The 20357-nt window shown below is 47.9% G+C and overlaps 1 protein-coding gene across 2 annotated transcripts; it reads right to left on the bottom strand.

Moving 5' to 3' along the window:
• Nucleotides 1-1457: 1457 nt before the first annotated feature.
• Nucleotides 1458-19833, bottom strand: ATP5PF (ATP synthase peripheral stalk subunit F6). 2 transcript variants are annotated; one of them, XM_069760875.1, is made up of 4 exons: nucleotides 19712-19833; nucleotides 18620-18802; nucleotides 2119-2243; nucleotides 1458-1565 (listed from the first exon to the last, which is right to left on the bottom strand). In XM_069760875.1, the coding sequence occupies exons 2-4, from the start codon at nucleotides 18787-18789 to the stop codon at nucleotides 1537-1539; spliced, it is 324 nt and encodes a 107-aa protein (XP_069616976.1). In that variant the 5' UTR covers nucleotides 18790-18802; nucleotides 19712-19833; the 3' UTR covers nucleotides 1458-1536. The 2 variants fall into 2 exon arrangements, with proteins under 2 accessions (XP_069616976.1, XP_069616977.1); XM_069760876.1 differs by having other exon boundaries at nucleotides 19549-19749.
• Nucleotides 19834-20357: the final 524 nt, after the last annotated feature.

Raw genomic sequence — 20357 nt, 5'->3', positions numbered from 1 at the left:
CAGATGAACAAAAGCCAGCAATTCGTGAATTTCTTTTGGGGGGGGGGGCGTTTATACCGTTCCACATTTTGTAAAATTGATAAAGCAGTTTTATTCTTCAGGTCAGTACGATTACAGCGATACCTCATTTATATCATGTTTTTATGTTTTGGCGCTTTTATACAATAAAAACTTTTATAGAAAAAAATAATTATTTTTGCATCGCTTTTTTCTGAGGGCTATAACTTTATTTTTTCACCGATGATGCTGTATGGAGGCTTGTTTTTTGCTGTCAAGATGACGCTTTCGGCAGTACCATGGTTATTTATATCCATCTTTTTGATCTCGTGTTATTCCACTTTTTGTTCGACGGTATAATGATAAAGCATTGTTTTTTGACTTTTTTGGTTTTTTTTACGGTGTTCACTGAAGGGGTTAACTAGTGGGACAGTTTATAGGTCGGGTTGATATGGACGCGGAGATACAAAATATGTGTACTTTTATTTATTTTTTTTTTGTATTTACACAAGAAAATGTAATTTTTTTATTTTTAATTTAGTATTTTTATTTTTTACTTTGTCCCAGGGGGGACATCATGTTATAGTGTCAGATCACTGATCTGACACTTTGCAATTCACTGTGTCAGACCAGCGATCTGACAGGCACTGCAGGGAGGCTTGCTGGTGCCTGCTCTGAGCAGGCGCTTGCAAGCCATCTCCCTGCAGGACCCAGACGGAGCCCCGCAGCCATCTTGGATCCTGGGCCTGCAGGCAGAAGGAGGTAGGAGACCCTCTGAACAACGCGATCACATCGCGTTGCTCTGAGGGTCTCAGGGAAGCACGCAGGGAGCCCCCTCCCTGTGCGATGCTTCCCTGTGCCGCCAGAACGCTGCCATCATATTTGATTGCAGTGTTCCGGGGGTTAATGTGCCGGGAGCGGTCCATGACCTCTCCTGGCACATAGTGCTAGTCAGCTGACACCCAGCCGCAATCGGCCGCGCTCCCCCCGTGAGCGTGGCTGATCGCGTTAGACGTACTATCCCGTCGGGTGGTCATACGGGCCCATACCACCTCGACGGGATAGTACGTCAGATGTCAGAAAGGGTAAAGGAGAATTCTTGTGGTATCCCAAACCAAGGTGATGGAGGAAATGTGGGTAGAAGTCACACAAACTCGAGGAATGACCAAGATGTGGGGGGAAAAAAATATGCTATGAAACACAGTATGTAGCCAAAAATAACACCTATAAAAACTTCACATTGTCAGGCCAAAAAAAACAAGAGCTCACACAGCACCAGCAATAGAAAAATAAAGTGACGGGCCTCAGAAAATGTCAACAAACCAAACACATTTTTTCTTCATTTATTTTTTGGGGAGAACGCAATGAAGGTGGATATCACATAGAGGCGTCTGCCTTTTATCCTGCTTGACAATAAATAAATTATTTGAGCTTTAGAAAAAAAAATCAAAAACACAAAGTCATCACCAAAGCGGTTTATTAATTTACTAGAAACACAGACGGGACGGCCTCCGATGATACTCTGGTCCGAGGTTCACATCACTTCTGTACATCTTCCAGTTTTGGTTCTAAAATACAAAGAAAAAAAAAAAAATAACTATCGCAATATGTGTATGATATGGGAACGTTCTTCAGAATGTGGAGGCTTAATATCCGGAGGCAAGGAGACCAACTTACAGGGTGTCGGACACAGCGTGGTGTATGATGAACAGGCAATGAAAGAAAGAGTGAAATTAACTATAACACCGTGCACTGAAATTGCACTAAAATGTGGCTCAAAATTTGTGATCATGTTAAACCAACCAATATTTGGTGCACACATCTACTAGGTTGTGCAGAGATGTGCCAGGAGTGTAAGCCACGGTGATATAATTTGAGAATTTTATAATAGTCTTATGTGTAGGCATCTGGGCATCAAGGGCATGGATATCAGGCTCACTAAATGGCAGCAATATTCTTCTAATCCATAGTCGGGTTCATTGTCACCCCCTTTATGCTGCGATTCCTCTGCTGATCAGAAGCCACAGGTCAGCCCGGTGTATATTCACACTACAGAGTACTGTGACCAGCAGCTTAGAACATTATACAGCCTCATATGGTAGAAAAAAAAATAATACTAACCTTCAAACTTCAAGTCTGGAAACTTTTCCAAGTTCCCACCGCCATATAACCTCTGCAGTTTGCTGACGTCTTCATTGAGGTCTTTCTGGTATTCGGCTCCAGCATCGACGGCACCGCCGGATTGTCTACGAGAGAATAAAGGATATACAGTTCAGCTGGAATCAGGTCTCAAGAAGAAAATTAAATATTTCATTTCTAAACAATAGAATCTATGTGGGTATCGGCACGAACGCAAAGCTTTACAGGTTTATTAAGTAGCATCATGGCTTGTGGACTAATCTCATAGCACCGAGCCAGACATGTGCTGAGGGCCGAGGTCACAAGGTGACGAAGGGCTCGCTGACATCACACAACTGCTGTATACATCATGGGAACCAGCGCACAGATCAGGGCCGACTAATGCTGCAATCAAATGTGGCAGAGCCACCTCGCTCTTAGGCTGGGGTCATACAAAAGGTGGCGTCTCCTGCAGCAAAATTACATAACTGACCACAGCTTTCGCTCTGCATTTCTTTAAAAGGTTTACCATTCTTTTTCCTTACTTAACCCCTTCCCGACCCATGACGCCACGTAGGCGTCATGAAAGTCGGTGCCAATCCGACCCATGACGCCTATGTGGCGTCATGGAAAGATCGCGTCCCTGCAGATCGGGTGAAAGGGTTAACTCCCATTTCACCCGATCTGCAGGGACAGGGGGAGTGGTAGTTTAGCCCAGGGGGGGGGGGGGGGGGGAGGGTTTCACCCCCCCATGGCTACGATCGCTCTGATTGGCTGTTGAAAGTGAAACTGCCAATCAGAGCGATTTGTAATATTTCACCTATTATAACTGGTGAAATATTACAATCCTGCCATGGCCGATGCTGAAATATCATCGGCCATGGCTGGAAATACTAATGTGCCCCCACCCCACCGATCGCCCCTCCAGCTCCCCGATCTGGCCGGTACACTGCTCCGGCTCCCCTCCGTCCTGTGCTCCGCTCCCCCCCGTGCTCTTGTCCGCTCCCCCCGTGCTCCAATCACCCCCCCGTGCTCCAATCACCCCCCCTGCACTCCGATCCACCCCCCACGGTGCTCCGTTCCACCCCCCACGGTGCTCCGTTCCACGCCCCCCGTGCTCCGTTCCACCCCTCCCGTGGTCCCCCCCCACCCCATCATACTTACCGATCCAGCCGGGGTCCCGTCCGTCTTCTCCCTGGGCGCCGCCATCTTCCAAAATGGCGGGCGCATGCGCAGTGCGCCCGCCGAATCTGCCGGCCGGCAGATTCGTTCCAAAGTGCATTTTGATCACTGAGATATAATCTATCTCAGTGACCAAATAATAAAAATAATAAATGTCACCCCCATAGGTAGGGACAATAAAAAAATAAAGAAATTTTTTTTTTCCACTAATGTTAGAATAGGGTTAGGGCTAGGGTTAGGGCTAGGGTTAGGGCTAGGGTTAGGGCTAGGGTTAGGGTTAGGGCTAGGGTTAGGGCTAGGGTTAGGGCTAGGGTTAGGGCTAGGGTTAGGGCTTCGGTATGTGCACACGTATTCTGGTCCTCTGCGGATTTTTCCGCTGCGGATTTGATAAATCCGCAGTGCTAAACCGCTGCGGATTTATGGCGGATTTACCGCGTTTTTTTCTGCGCATTTCACTGCGGTTTTACAACTGCGATTTTCTATTGGAGCAGTTGTAAAACCGCTGCGGAATCCGCACAAAGAAGTGACATGCTGCGGAATGTAAACCCCTGCGTTTCCGTGCAGTTTTTCTGCAGCATGTGTACAGCGATTTTTGTTTCCCGTAGGTTTACATTGAACTGTAAACTCATGGGAAACTGTTGCGGATCCGCAGCGTTTTCCGCAGCGTGTGCACATACCTTTAGAATTAGGCTATGTGCACACTGTGCGGATTTGGCTGCGGATTGGCCGCTGCGGATTCGCAGCAGCATTCCATCAGGTTTACAGTACCATGTAAACATATGAAAAACCAAATCCGCTGTGCCCATGGTGCGGAAAATACCGCGCGGAAACGCTGTGTTGTATTTTCCGCAGCATGTCAATTCTTTGTGCGGATTCCGCAGCGTTTTACACCTGCTCCTCAATAGGAATCCGCAGGTGAAATCCGCACAAAAAACACTGGAAATCCGCAGAAAATCCGCAGGTAAAACGCAGTGCCTTTTACCCACGGATTTTTCAAAAATGGTGCTGAAAAATCTCACACGAATCCGCAACGTGGGCACATAGGGTTAGGGTTGGAATTAGGGTTGTGGTTAGGGTTATGGCTACAGTTGAGATTAGGGTTAGGGTTGGAATTAGGGTTGTGGTTAGGGTTGTGATTAGGGTTATGGCTACAGTTGGGATTAGGGTTAGGGGTGTGTTGGGGTTAGTGTTGGAGTTAGAATTGAGGGGTTACCACTGTTTAGGCACATCAGGGGTCTCCAAACGCAACATGGCGCCACCATTGATTCCAGCCAATCTCGTATTCAAAAAGTCAAATGGTGCTCCCTCAATTCCGAGCCCCGACGTGCACCCAAACAGTGGTTTACCCCCACATATGGGGTACCAGCATACTCAGGACAAACTGCGCAACAATTACTGGGGTCCAATTTCTCCTGTTACCCTTGTGAATCTAAAAAAATGCTTGCTAAAACATAATTTTTGAGGAAAGAAAACGTATTTATTATTTTCACGGCTCTGCATTATAAAGTTCTATGAAGCACTTGGGGGTTCAAAGTGCTCACCACACATCTAGATAAGTTCCTTTCGGGGTCTAGTTTCCAAAATGGGGTCACTTGTGGCGGGTTTCTACTGTTTAGGCACATCAGGGGCTCTGCAAACGCAACGTGACGCCCACAGAGCATTCCATCAAAGTCTGCATTTCAAAACGTCACTACTTCAATTCCAAGCCCCGGCATGTGCCCAAACAGTAGTTTACCCCCACATATGGGGTATCAGCGTACTCAGGAGAAACTGGACAACAACTTTTGGGGTCCAATTTCTTCTGTAACCCTTGGGAAAATAAAAAATTGCAGGCTAAAAGATCATTTTTGAGAAAATAATTTTTTTTTTTTATTTTCATGGCTCTGCGTTATAAACTTCTGTGAAGCACTTGGGGGTTCAAAGTCCTCACCACACATCTAGATTAGTTCCTTTGGGGGTCTAGTTTCCAAAATGGTGTCATTTCTGGGGGATCTCCAATGTTTAGGCACACAGGGGCTCTCCAAACGTGACATGGTGTCCGCTAATGATTGGAGCTAATTTTCCATTTAAAAAGCCAAATGGCGTGCCATCCCTTCCGAGCCCTGCCGTGCGCCCAAACAGTGGTTTACCCCCACATATGGGGTATCAGCGTACTCAGGACAAACTGGACAACAAGATTTGGGGTCCAATTTCTCCTATTATCCTTGGCAAAATAGGAAATTCCAGGCTAAAAAATAATTTTTGAGGAAAGAAAAATTATTTTTTATTTTCATGGCTCTGCGTTATAAACTTCTGTGAAGCACCTGGGGGTTTAAAGTGCTCAATATGCATCTAGATAAGTTCCTTGGGGGGTCTAGTTTCCAAAATGGGGTCACTTGTGGGGGAGCGCCAATGTTTAGGCACACAGGAGCTATCCAAACGCGACATGGTGTCCGCTAACGATGGAAATAATTTTTCATTCAAAAAGTCAAATGGCGCTCCTTCCCTTCCGAGCCTTACCATGTGCCCAAACAGTGGTTTACCCCCACATGTGAGGTATTGGTGTACTCAGGAGAAATTGCCCAACACATTTTAGGATCCATTTTATCCTGTTGCCCATGTGAAAATGAAAAAATTGAGGCTAAAAGAATTTTTTTGTGAAAAAAAAGTACTTTTTCATTTTTACGGATCAATCTGTGAAGCACCTGGGGGTTGAAAGTGCTCACTATGCATCTACATAAGTTCCTTGGGGCGTCTAGTTTCCAAAATGGGGTCACTTGTGGGGGAGCTCCAATTTTTAGGCACACGGGGGCTCTCCAAACGTGACATGGTGTCCGCTAAAGAGTGGAGCCAATTTTTGATTCAAAAAGTCAAATGGCGCTCCTTCCCTTCCAAGCCCTGCCGTGCACCCAAACAGTGGTTTACCCCCACATATGAGGTATCAGCGTACTCAGGACAAATTGGACAACAACTTTCGTGGTTCAGTTTCTCCTTTTACCATTGGGAAAATAAAAAAATTGTTGCTAAAAGATAATTTTTGTGACTAAAAAGTTAAATGTTCATTTTTTCCTTCCATGTTGCTTCTGCTGCTGTGAAGCACCTGAAGGGTTAATAAACTTCTTGAATGTGGTTTTGAGTACCTTGAGGGGTGCAGTTTTTAGAATGGTGTCACTTTTGGGTATTTTCAGCCATATAGACCCCTCAAACTGACTTCAAATGTGAGGTGGTCCCTAAAAAAAATGGTTTTGTAAATTTCGTTGTAAAAATGAGAAATCGCTGGTCAAATTTTAACCCTTATAACTTCCTAACAAAAAAAAATTTTGTTTCCAAAATTGTGCTGATGTAAAGTAAACATGTGGGAAATGTTATTTATTAACTATTTTGTGTCACATATCTCTCTGGTTTAACAGAATAAAAATTCAAAATGTGAAAATTGCGAAATTTTCAACATTTTCGCCAAATTTCCGTTTTTATCACAAATAAACGCAGAATTTATTGACCTAAATTTACCACTAACATGAAGCCCAATATGTCACGAAAAAACAATCTCAGAACCGCTAGGATCCGTTGAAGCGTTCCTGAGTTATTACCTCATAAAGGGACACTGGTCAGAATTGCAAAAAACGGCAAGGTCTTTAACCCCTCTGTGACCTTAGACGTACTATCCCGTCGAGGTGCCCTGGGCTTATCTGACCCTGGACGGGATAGTACGTCATAGCCGATCGGCCGCGCTCACGGGGGGAGCGCGGCCGATCGCGGCCGGGTGTCAGCTGCTTATCGCAGCTGACATCCGGCACTATGTGCCAGGAGCGGTCACGGACCGCCCCCGGCACATTAACCCCTGGCACACCGCGATCAAAGATGATCGCGATGTGCCGGCGGTGCAGGGAAGCACCGCGCAGGGAGGGGGCTCCCTGCGGGCTTCCCTGAGCCCCCCGCAGCAACGCGATGTGATCGCGTTGCTGCGAGGGTCTCCTCACCTCCCTCCCTGCTCGAGCCCCGGATCCAAGATGGCCGCGGATCCGGGTCCTGCAGGGAGGGAGGTGGCTTCACAGAGCCTGCTTAGAGCAGGCACTGTGAAGCCTGCAGCGCTGCATGTCAGATCAGTGATCTGACAGAGTGCTGTGCAAACTGTCAGATCACTGATCTGTGATGTCCCCCCCTGGGACAAAGTAAAAAAGTAAAAAAAAAATTTTCCAAATGTGTAAAAAAAATAAAAAAAAAATATTCCAAAATAATGAAAAAAAAAAAAAAATATTATTCCCATAAATACATTTCTTCATCTAAATAAAAAAAAAAAACCAATAAAAGTACACATATTTAGTATCGCCGCGTCCGTAACGACCCGACCTATAAAACTGTCCCACTAGTTAACCCCTTCAGTAAACACCGTAAGAAAAAAAAAAAAAAAAACGAGGCAAAAAACAACGCTTTATTATCATACCGCCGAACAAAAAGTGGAATAACACGCGATCAAAAGGACAGATATAAATAACCATGGTACCGCTGAAAGCGTCATATTGTCCCGCAAAAAAAGAGCCGCCATACAGCATCATCAGCAAAAAAATAAAAAAGTTATAGTCCTGAGAATAAAGCGATGCAAAAATAATTATTTTTTCTGTAAAATAGTTTTTATCGTATAAAAGCACCAAACCATAAAAAAATGATATAAATGAGGTATCGCTGTAATCGTACTGACCCGAAGAATAAAACTGATTTATCAATTTTACCAAACGCGGAACGGTATAAACGCCTCCCCCAATAGAAATTCATGAATAGCTGGCTTTTGGTCATTCTTCCTCACAAAAATCGGAATAAAAAGCGATAAAAAAATGTCACGTGCCCAAAAATGTTTTCAATAAAAACGTCAACTCGTCCCGCAAAAAACAAGACCTCACATGACTCTGTGGACCAAAATATGGAAAAATTATAGCTCTCAAAATGTGGTATTGCAAAAAATATTTTTTGCAATAAAAAGGGTCTTTCAGTGTGTGACGGCTGCCAATCATAAAAATCCGCTAAAAAACTCGCTATAAAAGTAAATCAAACCCCCCTTCATCACCCCCTTAGTTAGGGAAAAATAAAAAAAAAATGTATTTATTTCCATTTTCCCATTAGGGCTAGGGTTAGGGCTAGGGTTAGGGCTAGGGTTAGGGCTAGGGTTAGGGCTAGGGTTAGGGCTAGGGCTAGGGCTAGGGTTAGGGCTAGGGTTAGGGCTAGGGTTAGGGTTAGGGCTAGGGTTAGGGCTAGGATTAGGGCTAGGGTTAGGGCTAGGGTTAGGGTTGGGGCTACAGTTAGGGTTGGGGCTAAAGTTAGGGTTAGGGTTTAGATTACATTTACAGTTGGGAATAGGGTTGGGATTAGGGTTAGGGGTGTGTCAGGGTTAGAGGTGTGGTTAGGGTTACCGTTGGAATTAGGGTTAGGGGTGTGTTTAGATTAGGGTTTCAGTTATAATTGGGGGGTTTCCACTGTTTCGGCACATCAGGGGCTCTCCAAACACGACATGGCGTCCGATCTCAATTCCAGCCAATTCTGCGTTGAAAAAGTAAAACAGTGCTCCTTCCCTTCCGAGCTCTCCTGTGTGCCCAAACAGGGGTTTACCCCAACATATGGGGTATCAGCGTACTCAGGACAAATTGGACAACAACTTTTGTGGACCAATTTCTCCTGTTACCCTTGGGAAAATACAAAACTGGGGGCTAAAAAATAATTTTTGTGGGAAAACAAAAAGATTTTTTATTTTCACGGCTCTGCGTTATAAACTGTAGTGAAACACTTGGGAGTTCAAAGTTCTCACAACACATCTAGATAAGTTCATTGAGGGGTCTAGTTTCCAATATGGGGTCACTTGTGGGGGGTTTCTACTGTTTAGGTACATTAGGGGCTCTGCAAACGCAATGTGACGCCTGCAGACCAATCCATCTAAGTCTGCATTCCAAATGATGCTCCTTCCCTTCCGAGCCCTCCCATGCGCCCAAACGGTGGTTCCCCCCCACATATCGGGTATCAGCGTACTCAGGACAAATTGGACAACAACATTTAGGGTCCAATTTCTCCTGCTAACCTTGGAAAAATACAAAACTGGGGGCTAAAATATAATTTTTGTGGAAAAAAATATATTTTTTATTTGCATGGCTCTGCGTTATAAACTGTAGTGAAATACTTGGGGGTTCAAAGCTCTTACAACACATCAAGATGAGTTCCTTAGGGGGTCTACTTTCCAAAATGGTGTCACTTGTGGGGGGTTTCTACTGTTTAGGTACATTAGGGGCTCTGCAAACGCAATGTGACGCCTGCAGACCATTCCATCTAAGTCTGCATTCCAAATGGCGCTCCTTCCCTTCCGAACCCTCCCATGCGCCCAAACGGTGGTTCCCCCCCACATATGGGGTATCAGCGTACTCAGGACAAATTGGACAACAACTTTTGGGGTCCAATTTCTCCTGTTACACTAGGGAAAATACAAAACTGGGGGCTAAAAAATAATTTTGTGGGAAAAAAATTTTGTTTTATTTTTATGGCTCTGCATTATAAACTTCTGTGAAGCCCTTGGTGGGTCAAAGTGCTCACCACACATCCAGATAAGTTCCTTAGGGGGTCTACTTTCCAAAATGGTGTCACTTGTGGGGGGTTTCAATGTTTAGGCACATCAGTGGCTCTCCAAACGCAACATGGCGTCCCATCTCAATTCCTGTCAATTTTGCATTGAAAAGTCAAACGGCGCTCCTTCCCTTCCGAGCTCTCCCATGCGCCCAAACAGTGGTTTACTGCCACATATGGGGTATCAGCGTACTCGGGACAAATTGGACAACAACTTTTGAGGTCCAATTTCTTCTCTTACCCTTGGAAAAATAAAAAATTGGGGGCAAAAATATAATTTTTGTGAAAAAATATGATTTTTTATTTTTACGGCTCTGCATTATAAACTTCTGTGAAGCACTTGGTGGGTCAAAGTGCTCACCACACATCCAGATAAGTTCCTTAGGGGGTCTACTTTCCAAAATGGTGTCACTTGTGGGGGGTTTCAATGTTTAGGCACATCAGTGGCTCTCCAAACGCAACATGGCGTCCCATCTCAATTCCTGTCAATTTTGCATTGAAAAGTCAAATAGCGCTCCTTCCCTTCCGAGCTCTCCCATGCGCCCAAACAGTGGTTTACTGCCACATATGGGGTATCAGCGTACTCAGGACAAATTGGACAACAACTTTTTGGGTCCAATTTCTCCTGTTACCCTTGGTAAAATAAAACAAATTGGAGCTGAAGTAAATTTTTTGTGTAAAAAAGTTAAATGTTCATTTTTATTTAAACATTCCAAAAATTCCTATTAAACACCTGAAGGGTTAATAAACTTCTTGAATGTGGTTTTGAGCACCTTGAGGGGTGCAGTTTTTAGAATGGTGTCACACTTGGGCATTTTCTATCATATAGACCCCTCAAAATGACTTCAAATGAGACGTGGTCCCTAAAAAAAAATGGTGTTGTAAAAATGAGAAATTGCTGGTCAACTTTTAACCCTTATAACTCCCTAACAAAAAAAAAAATTGGTTCCAAAATTATGCTGATGTAAAGGAGACATGTGGGAAATGTTACTTATTAAGTATTTTGTGTGACATATCTCTGTGATTTAATTGCATAAAAATTCAAAGTTTGAAAATTGCGAAATTTTCAAAATTTTCGCCAAATTTCCGTTTTTTTCACAAATAAACGCAGGTACTATCAAAGAAATTTTACCACTATCATGAAGTACAATATGTCACGAGAAAACAATGTCAGAATCACCAGGATCCGTTGAAGCGTTTCGGAGTTATAACCTCATAAAGGGACAGTGGTCAGAATTGTAAAAATTGGCCTGGTCATTAACGTGCAAACCACCCTTGGGGGTAAAGGTCAAAATAGGCTGGGTCATGAAGGGGTTAAAAGTATGTAATTTTGGCTAAAAGTCATTTTTTGGAACTGGATTTAATTAAAATTTTGCGGATCGGTAAACAATGTAAAACGAAAGAATTAAAGAACGCCAAAATTACATTTTTGGTTGACAAATAAGGGAACTGTAGGAGAAAAGAAGAGCAAATAGGGTCTTATCCGATAGATTTCAGAATCTGTTATTCAGAAATCTGCTCGCCTGGTGCCCCTTTGACATGGCATATAAACGTCAGCTGCCGCAGATCCACGGGTCAGGCATTGACCATATCAGGAATCATACAAAGGAATTTTGTGGATATCATCCGCGCTTCTGAACAAACAGAAGTCCGGACGTCACAAATAAAGCCACCATTCCTTTTCTTTAATACGTCCGGACTTCTATTTGTTCAGCAGCGCAGATGATATCCACAAAATTCCTTTGTATGATTTTTTCGGTCACCGCAATTATACAAAAAAAATGCTGCAACACTCGATCAAAAAGTCACATTTGTTCCAAAATGATATAATAAGCAAAAAATGAGCCATCACACAGCTCCATCAGCCAAAAAAAAAAAGGTTAGGGGTCATTTTTTTGCCCCGGTAATACTGGCCATGTTTGATATCGCCATAATCATATTGATGAGTATAATAATATTATGAGGTCATTTTTACTGCAAAATGTATGTAAAGGGTAAAAACAATGCCAGTATTTCCTCCCCATTTTCACAGCGCTTGTTTTTTTTTTTTCTCCATCTTCCAATACACTATCTGGTAAAATCAATGGTGTCATTCAAAAGTACAACTTGGCCTGCAAAAATCAAGCCCTCATTCATCTATATAGACACAAAAATGAGTTATGGTTCTGGGGAAAAAAAAGAGAGGAAAAAAATGCAAATATATTAAAAGAAAACGCACAAAAAACAGGATTTTTGGTTGCTTACCGTAAAATCTGTTTCTCGGAGCCTTCATTGGGGGACACAGAAACCATGGGTGTATGCTGCTGCCACTAGGAGGCTGACACTATGCAAATAAAAAAGTTAGCTCCTCCTCTGCAGTGTACACCCTACCGACAGGAAGTAGGATATTCAGTTAGTGAGAAAGCAGTAGGAGAAGCAACGTGTAAAAGAGAAAGAATAATAATAACATAATAAACTTTATCCACATAGCGCCAACAAATTCCACGGCGCTCTATAGATTAACAGTTTCAAGCACTCAAAGAGTATTCAAAGAACTCAAACGTATACAGTAAACAGAGCTGTTCAACTTGGGAGGGAGCTGTGTCCCCCAATGAAGGCTCCGAGAAACAGATTTTACGGTAAGCAACCAAAAATCCTGTTTTCTCTATCGCCTTTCATTGGGGGGACACAGAAACCATGGGACGTCCCAAAGCAGTCCCTGGGGTGGGAAAAACAGACTTCCATCAAGTACGAGGACTCACCACTGCCGCCTGCAGGATCCTTCTGCCCAGGCTTGAGTCCGCCGTAGTCCGGCGAAACGTGTGGATGGAAGACCAGGTTGCCGCTTTGCAAAGCCGTCGGCGAAAGCCCCTGTGACGTACCACACTGGAAGCGCCGACTGCCCGGGTAGAGTGAGCCTTTATCTCAGGAGGGGCACTCTGTTCTTGACCCGGTAAGCTTCCAAAATTGCCGTTCTGATCGAGCAAACAATAGTCGCCTTGGAAGCCAGCAGGTCTCTACGCACGCCATCAAGGATGACGAAAAGAGAATCCATCTTTCGGAAAGCGGCCGTGCTAGCCAGGGAGATCCTCACTGCCCTGACGGGGTCCAGCCTGTACAACGATCGCTCCAGAGGATGAGTCGGAGCTGGACAAAAGGAAGGCAAAACGATGTCCTCGCTGAGGTGGAAAGATGAAAACCACCTCGTGAAAAGAAGGAAGGCGGAGGCCTGGGACCACCTTGTCCTGGTGGAAAAACCATAAAGGAAAACCAAATGGAAAAACCATAAAGGAGGTCGGCAAGAAATGGCCGCCAACTCAAACACGCGGCGGATCGAAGAGATGGACTTGAGAAAAGCCACCTTCCGAGATAGAACTGACAGGGAAAACTCCCCGAGAGGCTCAAAAGGGGGGAACCCCTGAGAATAACCAGCACAACCTTTAAATCCCATGAATCCACAGAGGCCCTGTACAGAGGGACAGAGTGGGCTACTCCTTGAAGGAAGGTCTTAACCTGTGGCTGAGAAGATAACGTCTTCTTAAAGGGAAGAAGAGCGCAGGAACCTGGCCCTTTATGGAACTGAGAGCGAAGCCCAAATCCAGTCCTGCCTGAAGGAAAACCAAATGGAAGGCAGGGAAAGGACATAGGTGAAAAGCGGTTGGACTCGCATCAACGAAAGTAAGCCTTTCAGGTACGATAGTAGATCCTGAAAGAAGACGAAGGCTTCCTAGCCTGGATTATAGCGTGACCCATCCGGGCCGAAAGACCGGACGCTCTTAGAACTGTGGAGTCCACAGCCACGCCGTTAAACTGAGCGACTGATAATTCGGGTGGCAGATCGGACCCTGAGACAGCAGATCGGGTCTGTTTGGAAGGCACCAGGGGTGACCGGGAGAAGATTGATGATGTCCGCAAACCAAGACCTCCTGGGCCAATCCGGGACGATCAGAATGACCGACACCCATCCCGCCTTGATCTTTTCGACAGCTTGGAAAGCAAGGGAAAGGGGTGGGAACCGATAGGGGAGCGCGAACTGCAACCAAGGAATGGCCAGAGTGTTAACACCACTGTGAGAGGATCGCGGGACCTTGGACCGACCCAAGGGACCTTCCTATTCAATCGGGACGCCATGAGGTGCACATCTGGAGTCCCCCAATCGAAGAGCAATCCGATAGGAAACCTCCTGAAGTACCAGTCCCCTGCCACAAGGCCCTCGCGGCCGAGGAAGTCGGCGGCCTAAATGTCCACGCTGGGGACATGCACTGCGGAGCTCACCAGGACCGTTACCTTTATCCAAAGGAGGATCCTGGAAACTTGGCCGAGGCCAGAGACCGCCGAGTCCACCCCTGGTGGTAGATATATGCCACTGCTGTGTCATTGTCTGTCTAGGCTGCTGAGAATCCTTACCCAGTGAAGGAAAGACAGAAAGATGATCCGGAACTCGAGGACATTGATCGGCAAGGAGGACTCCTGCACCGACCAACAACCCTGAAAAGAACAGGTGACAAAGCCCCGCGCCTCCACCGAGCGGGCTGACGTCCGTCGTCACCACCTGCCAGGGAACTGAAAGGAAAGATATGCTGTGAAGGATCTACTCTGGGATAAGAGAAGTGACCTCGGCCACCAGTCGAGGAACCGTTTGACCCGGGGGGAAAGCCGGATCGGATGATGCAGGGAGAAGACATACCTGTCCCCCTGTGATAGAATAGCCTGCTGAAGAAGTCTTGAATGAAACGGGCGAAGGGAAAATTGCTCCCGATGTTGCAACCAACCTCCTTAGGACCTTTAAGGCCCATCGGAAAGGAGGGGAGCCGAAAACCCTGGAGCAAGCAAACTTCCTGACAAAGGAGGGGTATCCTGTGCTCGGGAAGGAAGACTCTGGTCCGACAAGTGTCGAAGAACATGCCCGGAGATACGAGGCGCTGAACAAGATGGAACTTCTTCCTGTTGACGAGCCACCCGCAACGGCTAGAGTGTCGGGAAGATGGATAGACTTTCGGGAGCCTGAAACCGAAATTCCTGAGCCTCCATGGAAGCGATTACTGAACGAGGGAATATCGTCCTTAAGTGTCTCCGACGAAACCTCCTGTTCAGCAAATTGAGATCCGGACTGGGACGAACCTTGTCGTCCTCGGATTCGAAGAGAAGCCTGTGAACCGTTGAACCGTTCCTGTTCTGGGACGGGAACGATTACCCCGGATCTAAGGAGGGAAACAATGGCTGTAAAGAAACCCGGGACTAGAGCGGGGTCTCTTGGAGGTTGGGATTCGAAGAAAACGATCCCAGGGCCGTGAAATGAAGATTTTGTATCTAGAGGATACAAGTGCCCTGGCCCATGCGTCCTCTACTGAGGAGACCCAGACGTCCCTGAGGAACAGGAGAAACGGGCTAGAGTCTAGTCGTGGGTCATGCCTAGGTGGAACTTCCAGTCCTGGACCTGGAGAATCCACCTTAGGAGTAGCGGGGACGCCAGGAAGGAGTGAGTCGAAGAATACCTTCTTTTCTTAACGTGCCTGTGGCCTCTGTTGCGAAAAGGAATCTGATGCCGCGAAACGACGCAAAAAAGGCCGAAAAGGACCGAAGTTGCCGCCTAAGAGAACTGGTGCCGCCAGTGGCGTCCTTAATAACTTGGTCCAGCTTGGAACCGAAAGGACGTGATCCTTGAAAAAGCCAGGCTCGTAAAGGACTTCTTTGATGACTCTTGAGCCAAACAGAACGACGGCTGGCAACAACATTACCGGGTGTCTGAGCGGCAGAAGACGCGACGTCCAGAGAACACATTATTCCCCGGCATGAGTAATCTGGGTGGTAACTTCCGCCAGCCAGTCTGGTGGAGCTCCGGCTAGAATGCCCCAATGGAGTTGTTTTAGCCCCTTCGGATACCGACTTCGAAACCCAAGTGCAAGCGGGCATAGGGATGATGCGGCAGGTTCGAGAGCCGAATTCACAAAGGATTCCATGATCCTATCGATGGAACCTGTCAGAGTCGCCCCACCGGACAGCGTGAGGACTGTGTTGGTGGCAAGTCTAGCGGCCGGCGGATCCACAGGGGGAGAGGTCGTTCTCCATCACCTCTCATTCCAGTTGGCGATGAGATCCGGAGGAAAGAGATATGAGACTCCAAGACGCTTTCCTCTTTGAGAACGTCTGGTCGAATTCGCTCTTTCTCTGGCCAGAAGCTCCTCGATTCAGGATGAGGAGCGAATCCCTTGGGAGGTAGTTTAGACCGTCTAAACGAAACCGCCTGATCTGCAGGTTTCGTAGAGGAATCTTTGTAGCCACAAGTCAGATTGGACGCTCCAATGAGGCTTTGAACCATATCCCTCATGATAAGATATGGTTCGACTCCGGCCCCAAATTATCCTCCGAAGGCACATCAGAGAAAGCCTCGCCTGACTCCGGGGGGGGGGAGGGATAAGGGGAAACTCGACCGCAGAGAAAGACCGTGGGGCGAGATGGACCGAGAAGATAACTCAGACTGGCGTTCCCGACTGAATCTTTCGCGGCCTGTATTGGAAAACTCGGACAGAGCTTCCTGCGACCCGCTGGCTACTACGGAAGGCTGCAGGGGCAACCGATCGAGCACGGACACAAGGGTCTGGGACACCCGTGTGAGATCCGCTACTGATAGAGACAGAGGGGAGGCCCAACATGGGGTGGGGACTTCGCTCTGAGGCAGAGCAGCGGGAACAAAATGTGGGTTGCTGCAGGCCTGCCTGAAGGGAGCTTGTGGTTACAAGGCGAACCCTGAAAGTGTTTCACTAAGACACAGGAAAAGGTAGGAGGCCGGGAGCGACCTCCCTTAAAATTAGACCGAACGGGCCCATAAGGGAAATGTCAGAAGATTAGGGGTTTGAGTCAAACTGCGGTGCAGAGGTACTCACGGCAGGCGCTGCGGTGTCCAGATGGAAGGCTGCACGGCTTGGAAGATGCTCCTCAGGAAGAATAGCCCCTAGGAGAGCAGGTAGACACATCTGGGGCACTCTTGTCCGGAACTTACTGCAGGCCTGAAGAACAGCAGTGGAACAGAAAGATGGAGCTGCTGCCCTGCAGCCTCTGGTGTGATCCGCGCAGATGATGTGCTGTGCCCCCAGGAGAAAATGCGAGCACGTTGGAATCTCCTGCCCTGGCTCAGCAGCGACGTGGGGGAAGGGGCGGAGACAGCCCACATGGCGCCGGTAGGCGGAGATTGCAGGGCACAGTTTGTCGGGCGGGAGAAAGCCCGCCCGAAGAAAGCGGAAGTGAAGGAGCGCGGTACCGGAAGTAGGCCCCGGCGGGAGCCGGGACCTAAATTAGAGGCCGGTGCCGCTGGAAAAGAGACCGCGGCCCCGGAACAGTGCACCGCAGAGCAGCGCGGCAGCCTGCCAGGACCGCAGGGACGGGACGCCGAAGTAGGCCCCAGCTGAAGCCGGGACCTAAAGGAGAGGCCGGCGCCGCTGGAAAAGAAACCGCGGCCCCGGAACAGTGCACCGCAGAGCAGCGCGGCAGCCTGCCAGAGCCGCAGGGAGGACGGGATGCGGCGCCGAAGTAGGCCCCGGCAGAAGCTGGGACCTAAATTAGAGGCCGGCGCCGCCGGAAAGGGGATCGCGGCGCCGAAGCCCACAGGGCGGCCGCAGGGGGGAGCGGTGCCGGCGTCGCCAGAAAAGTGACATTGCGGCCGCTGCGCAGTGTGGCCGCAGGGAGGGCACTGCGGCCCCGATGAAGGGGATAGCCCGTAGTGCAGAGCCACTGCTCGTCTTGGTGCCCCTAGGATCCCTTTTAAAATAAAATCAGCGCCGCCATAGAAGATAGTGCAGCGTATTTAGGGCCAACTACTCCCCCACACCGTGAGAGAGTAAGGGGAAGATCTGGAAATTTAGGGGAAATACTCACCTAAACATCCCACGCAGTTACTAACCTGAAGGTATCAGACGTCCACGGAGCTGTGATGGACGTCCTCATCTCCTCCAACCGACAGGCTCTGGTGGGCGAGTGGGTGGGGGACGGAGCCAGGACCGGACTTCTGAGCACGCTGGTGTGCTAGGATCTTGGTCCTGGAGAGGGATCTATGAGGATACGGGGTGGCAGTACATGCCGTACTCATAGTCCGCATAGTGGGACTACAGGTGTGACTGTTCACCCTGTATCCCTCTGGAAAAATCTGAAAAGAAACGACGCACATTGAGGTAGATAAGGGTCTAATGAAAGACCCGTGTCCACCTCCTACTGACACTAAGCTAAACTGAATATCCTACTTCCTGTCGGTGGGGTGTACACTGCAGAGGAGGAGCTAACTTTTTTATTTGCATAGTGTCAGCCTCCTAGTGGCAGCAGCATACACCCATGGTTTCTGTGTCCCCCAATGAAAGGCGATAGAGAAAATTGAAATTGGCCCTGTTGTGAAGGGGTTAATTCACTAAGGTAGAGTAAGGAGATGGGAAATATACGGACATGAACCGGAGGATCCTTCAGGTAACAGTGCAATGTTAAGAGATCTGCAGGTCCTTGTCGCTTCTTCTCCCGCCCTGCACCGATCACATAAATCAGTGTCAGGCAGGAGGCGAGCAGCTCCCTCCGTGATGGCCGAGGACGCTGGGTCAGCAATCTCCTCCATCACAGGAACTAGAAGCCACTCTCCTTTTATCAGGATTGGTTTTTTTTAGCTAAAAAGTACATTTTATAGCTCAAAAGAGGAGATAGATGTGTAAACCTCTGACTGATATAGACACATACACTTTTGATCCCGATTACAGGGTTCGGCGCCCCGCGACCTTCCATTACTTACTGGCTCTTTGTTCTGTATTCCCGGATTTTATCGACGAACAGTTTCTGGATGGGATCCAACTCCTTGGTCTTGTTACAGGCAACGGCCGTCAGACCGATATTCCTTCTCAGATGGAGAGAAACGGAGGAGCGGAAGAGAGAGGAGAAGCGGAAAAGCTGCTGGAGAACCATGATGTCACGTTACCTGGAGGGAAGACATCAGAATAGAAATAATGGCCGACATCTGGATTCATCCTACAACCCGGATGTCCTGGACGGTCCACAGCAGTGTGCCGGGCACAGGGTCCAGGACAGACGCTGACGGCCGTGTGATTGCCCGCTCCCTCGTGCACAATGCTGCAGAGCTGAACTCTACCGTATTCCACGCTGCGAGGAAGCTATGGGCACACAAGTATTGGCCGCACAAATCTCTGCATCTCTTGGCAGGAAAAACGCAGGGTCAAATAGGAAGGTTTTTGCCACTTTATTTTCATGCATTCTCCCCCGACTTATTACTATGGGTGAAATCTGCAGAAAAACGCTGAAAGAATTGACATTCTGGAGAAATAAATCTGCAAGAAAAAAGTAAGCAACGTGTGACTGAGACGTCAGGATTCTCACTTTACTGTCATCAGGCAATGCTTCAGGTTTTTAGAAATGTGTGCAGCAAAAACGCAATGTGTGCACACGGCCTAAGGCTGTCTCCATAGGACCCTGAGCACTGGCAGCGCCCACCCTATACGGTGATGATATGGCTGAGATCGGATGGCCGGGACCCCCGCCGCTCCGAGGCACAGCAGCGCCCCCCAACGTGCAGCCGACACACTGCATGGCACCACTATATAGCACAGTAACATCCCAATATGGAGGGGCAGGGATGGAAGACGCACTGTGAGAACACACATCAGCCTGGCAGAAAATAGACGCTTATTTACGTCCTGTGTCCCTCACCCACTGATAACTAGAAATGCCAGCGTCCTCGCCCTATGTGCGGCTGACTATGGTGTATCCGCTGGGCCCGGAGGATGTCCGGCAGAAGCCGCAGCCCTGACACGGACCAGCAGTGTCCACTCTCCGGACACCCGTGCGATAACCCGCGCGGACCCCGGCTCACCTCTCCCGGAGCACAGCGGAGCGGTCACCTTGCTTTCCGCCTATCACCGTGCGCGCACCCTGATGACGTCGACGCAAGTCACGCTGGGCGAAAGCTCCGCCCCTCGCGGTGACGCGCTGAACGCGCGTGTGTTGGTGTTCTTCTGCGCGTGCGCACTTGCTCGCCCAGTCGCGTGCTCGTACTAGTCGCCGCCGTTTATGTGCACCACAAGTCCCAGAAGTCTATAAATACCGTTTGTTGTCTATTTCCAGCAATCTGTGTGTGTGGGGACAGCTGGGTGGTACCGTGTCCGCCATTACCATTATGTGCAGAATAACAAGTTTTTTTTTCTACAAGTGCTGAATTTCTATAAATAGCAGAAAAATATTTTGCAAAAATAATGAAGCAAATGAATTCCTGCTCCACAGATCCCCACAGACCTGACGGACGCCAAGCGGTGGATCCAGCGTTACACAACTACAACTCCCGTCCCAGCAGGCCCTGACACCTGACTCCCTTCACGGCATGCTGGGAGTTGTAGTTGTGTAACAGTGACAGAGCCGCAGGTTGCCTAACTCCGCTGTGCTGGAGCCGAGTCACGGCCGGATTGTGTCCGTGTCCGGATTTCTCCTCACTTTTAACAGATTTTCTGATTAATTAAACTCAT

The sequence above is a fragment of the Ranitomeya imitator genome, chromosome 3 (genome assembly GCF_032444005.1).
Source record: "Ranitomeya imitator isolate aRanImi1 chromosome 3, aRanImi1.pri, whole genome shotgun sequence".
NCBI lineage: Eukaryota > Metazoa > Chordata > Amphibia > Anura > Dendrobatidae > Ranitomeya > Ranitomeya imitator.
This window is presented reverse-complemented; position numbering and strand designations above follow the sequence as displayed.

Excerpts from the sequence above, each read along its gene's own strand:
- ATP5PF (XM_069760875.1), bottom strand. The coding sequence starts at position 18,789 with ATGGTTCTCCAGCAGCTTTTCCGCTTCTCCTCTCTCTTCCGCTCCTCC. Across the intron at positions 2,244-18,619 it reads GAATACAGAACAAAGAGCCA|ACAATCCGGCGGTGCCGTCG; the intron begins GTAAGTAATGGA and ends ATTCTCTCGTAG. Across the intron at positions 1,566-2,118 it reads TCCAGACTTGAAGTTTGAAG|AACCAAAACTGGAAGATGTA; the intron begins GTTAGTATTATT and ends TTTGTATTTTAG.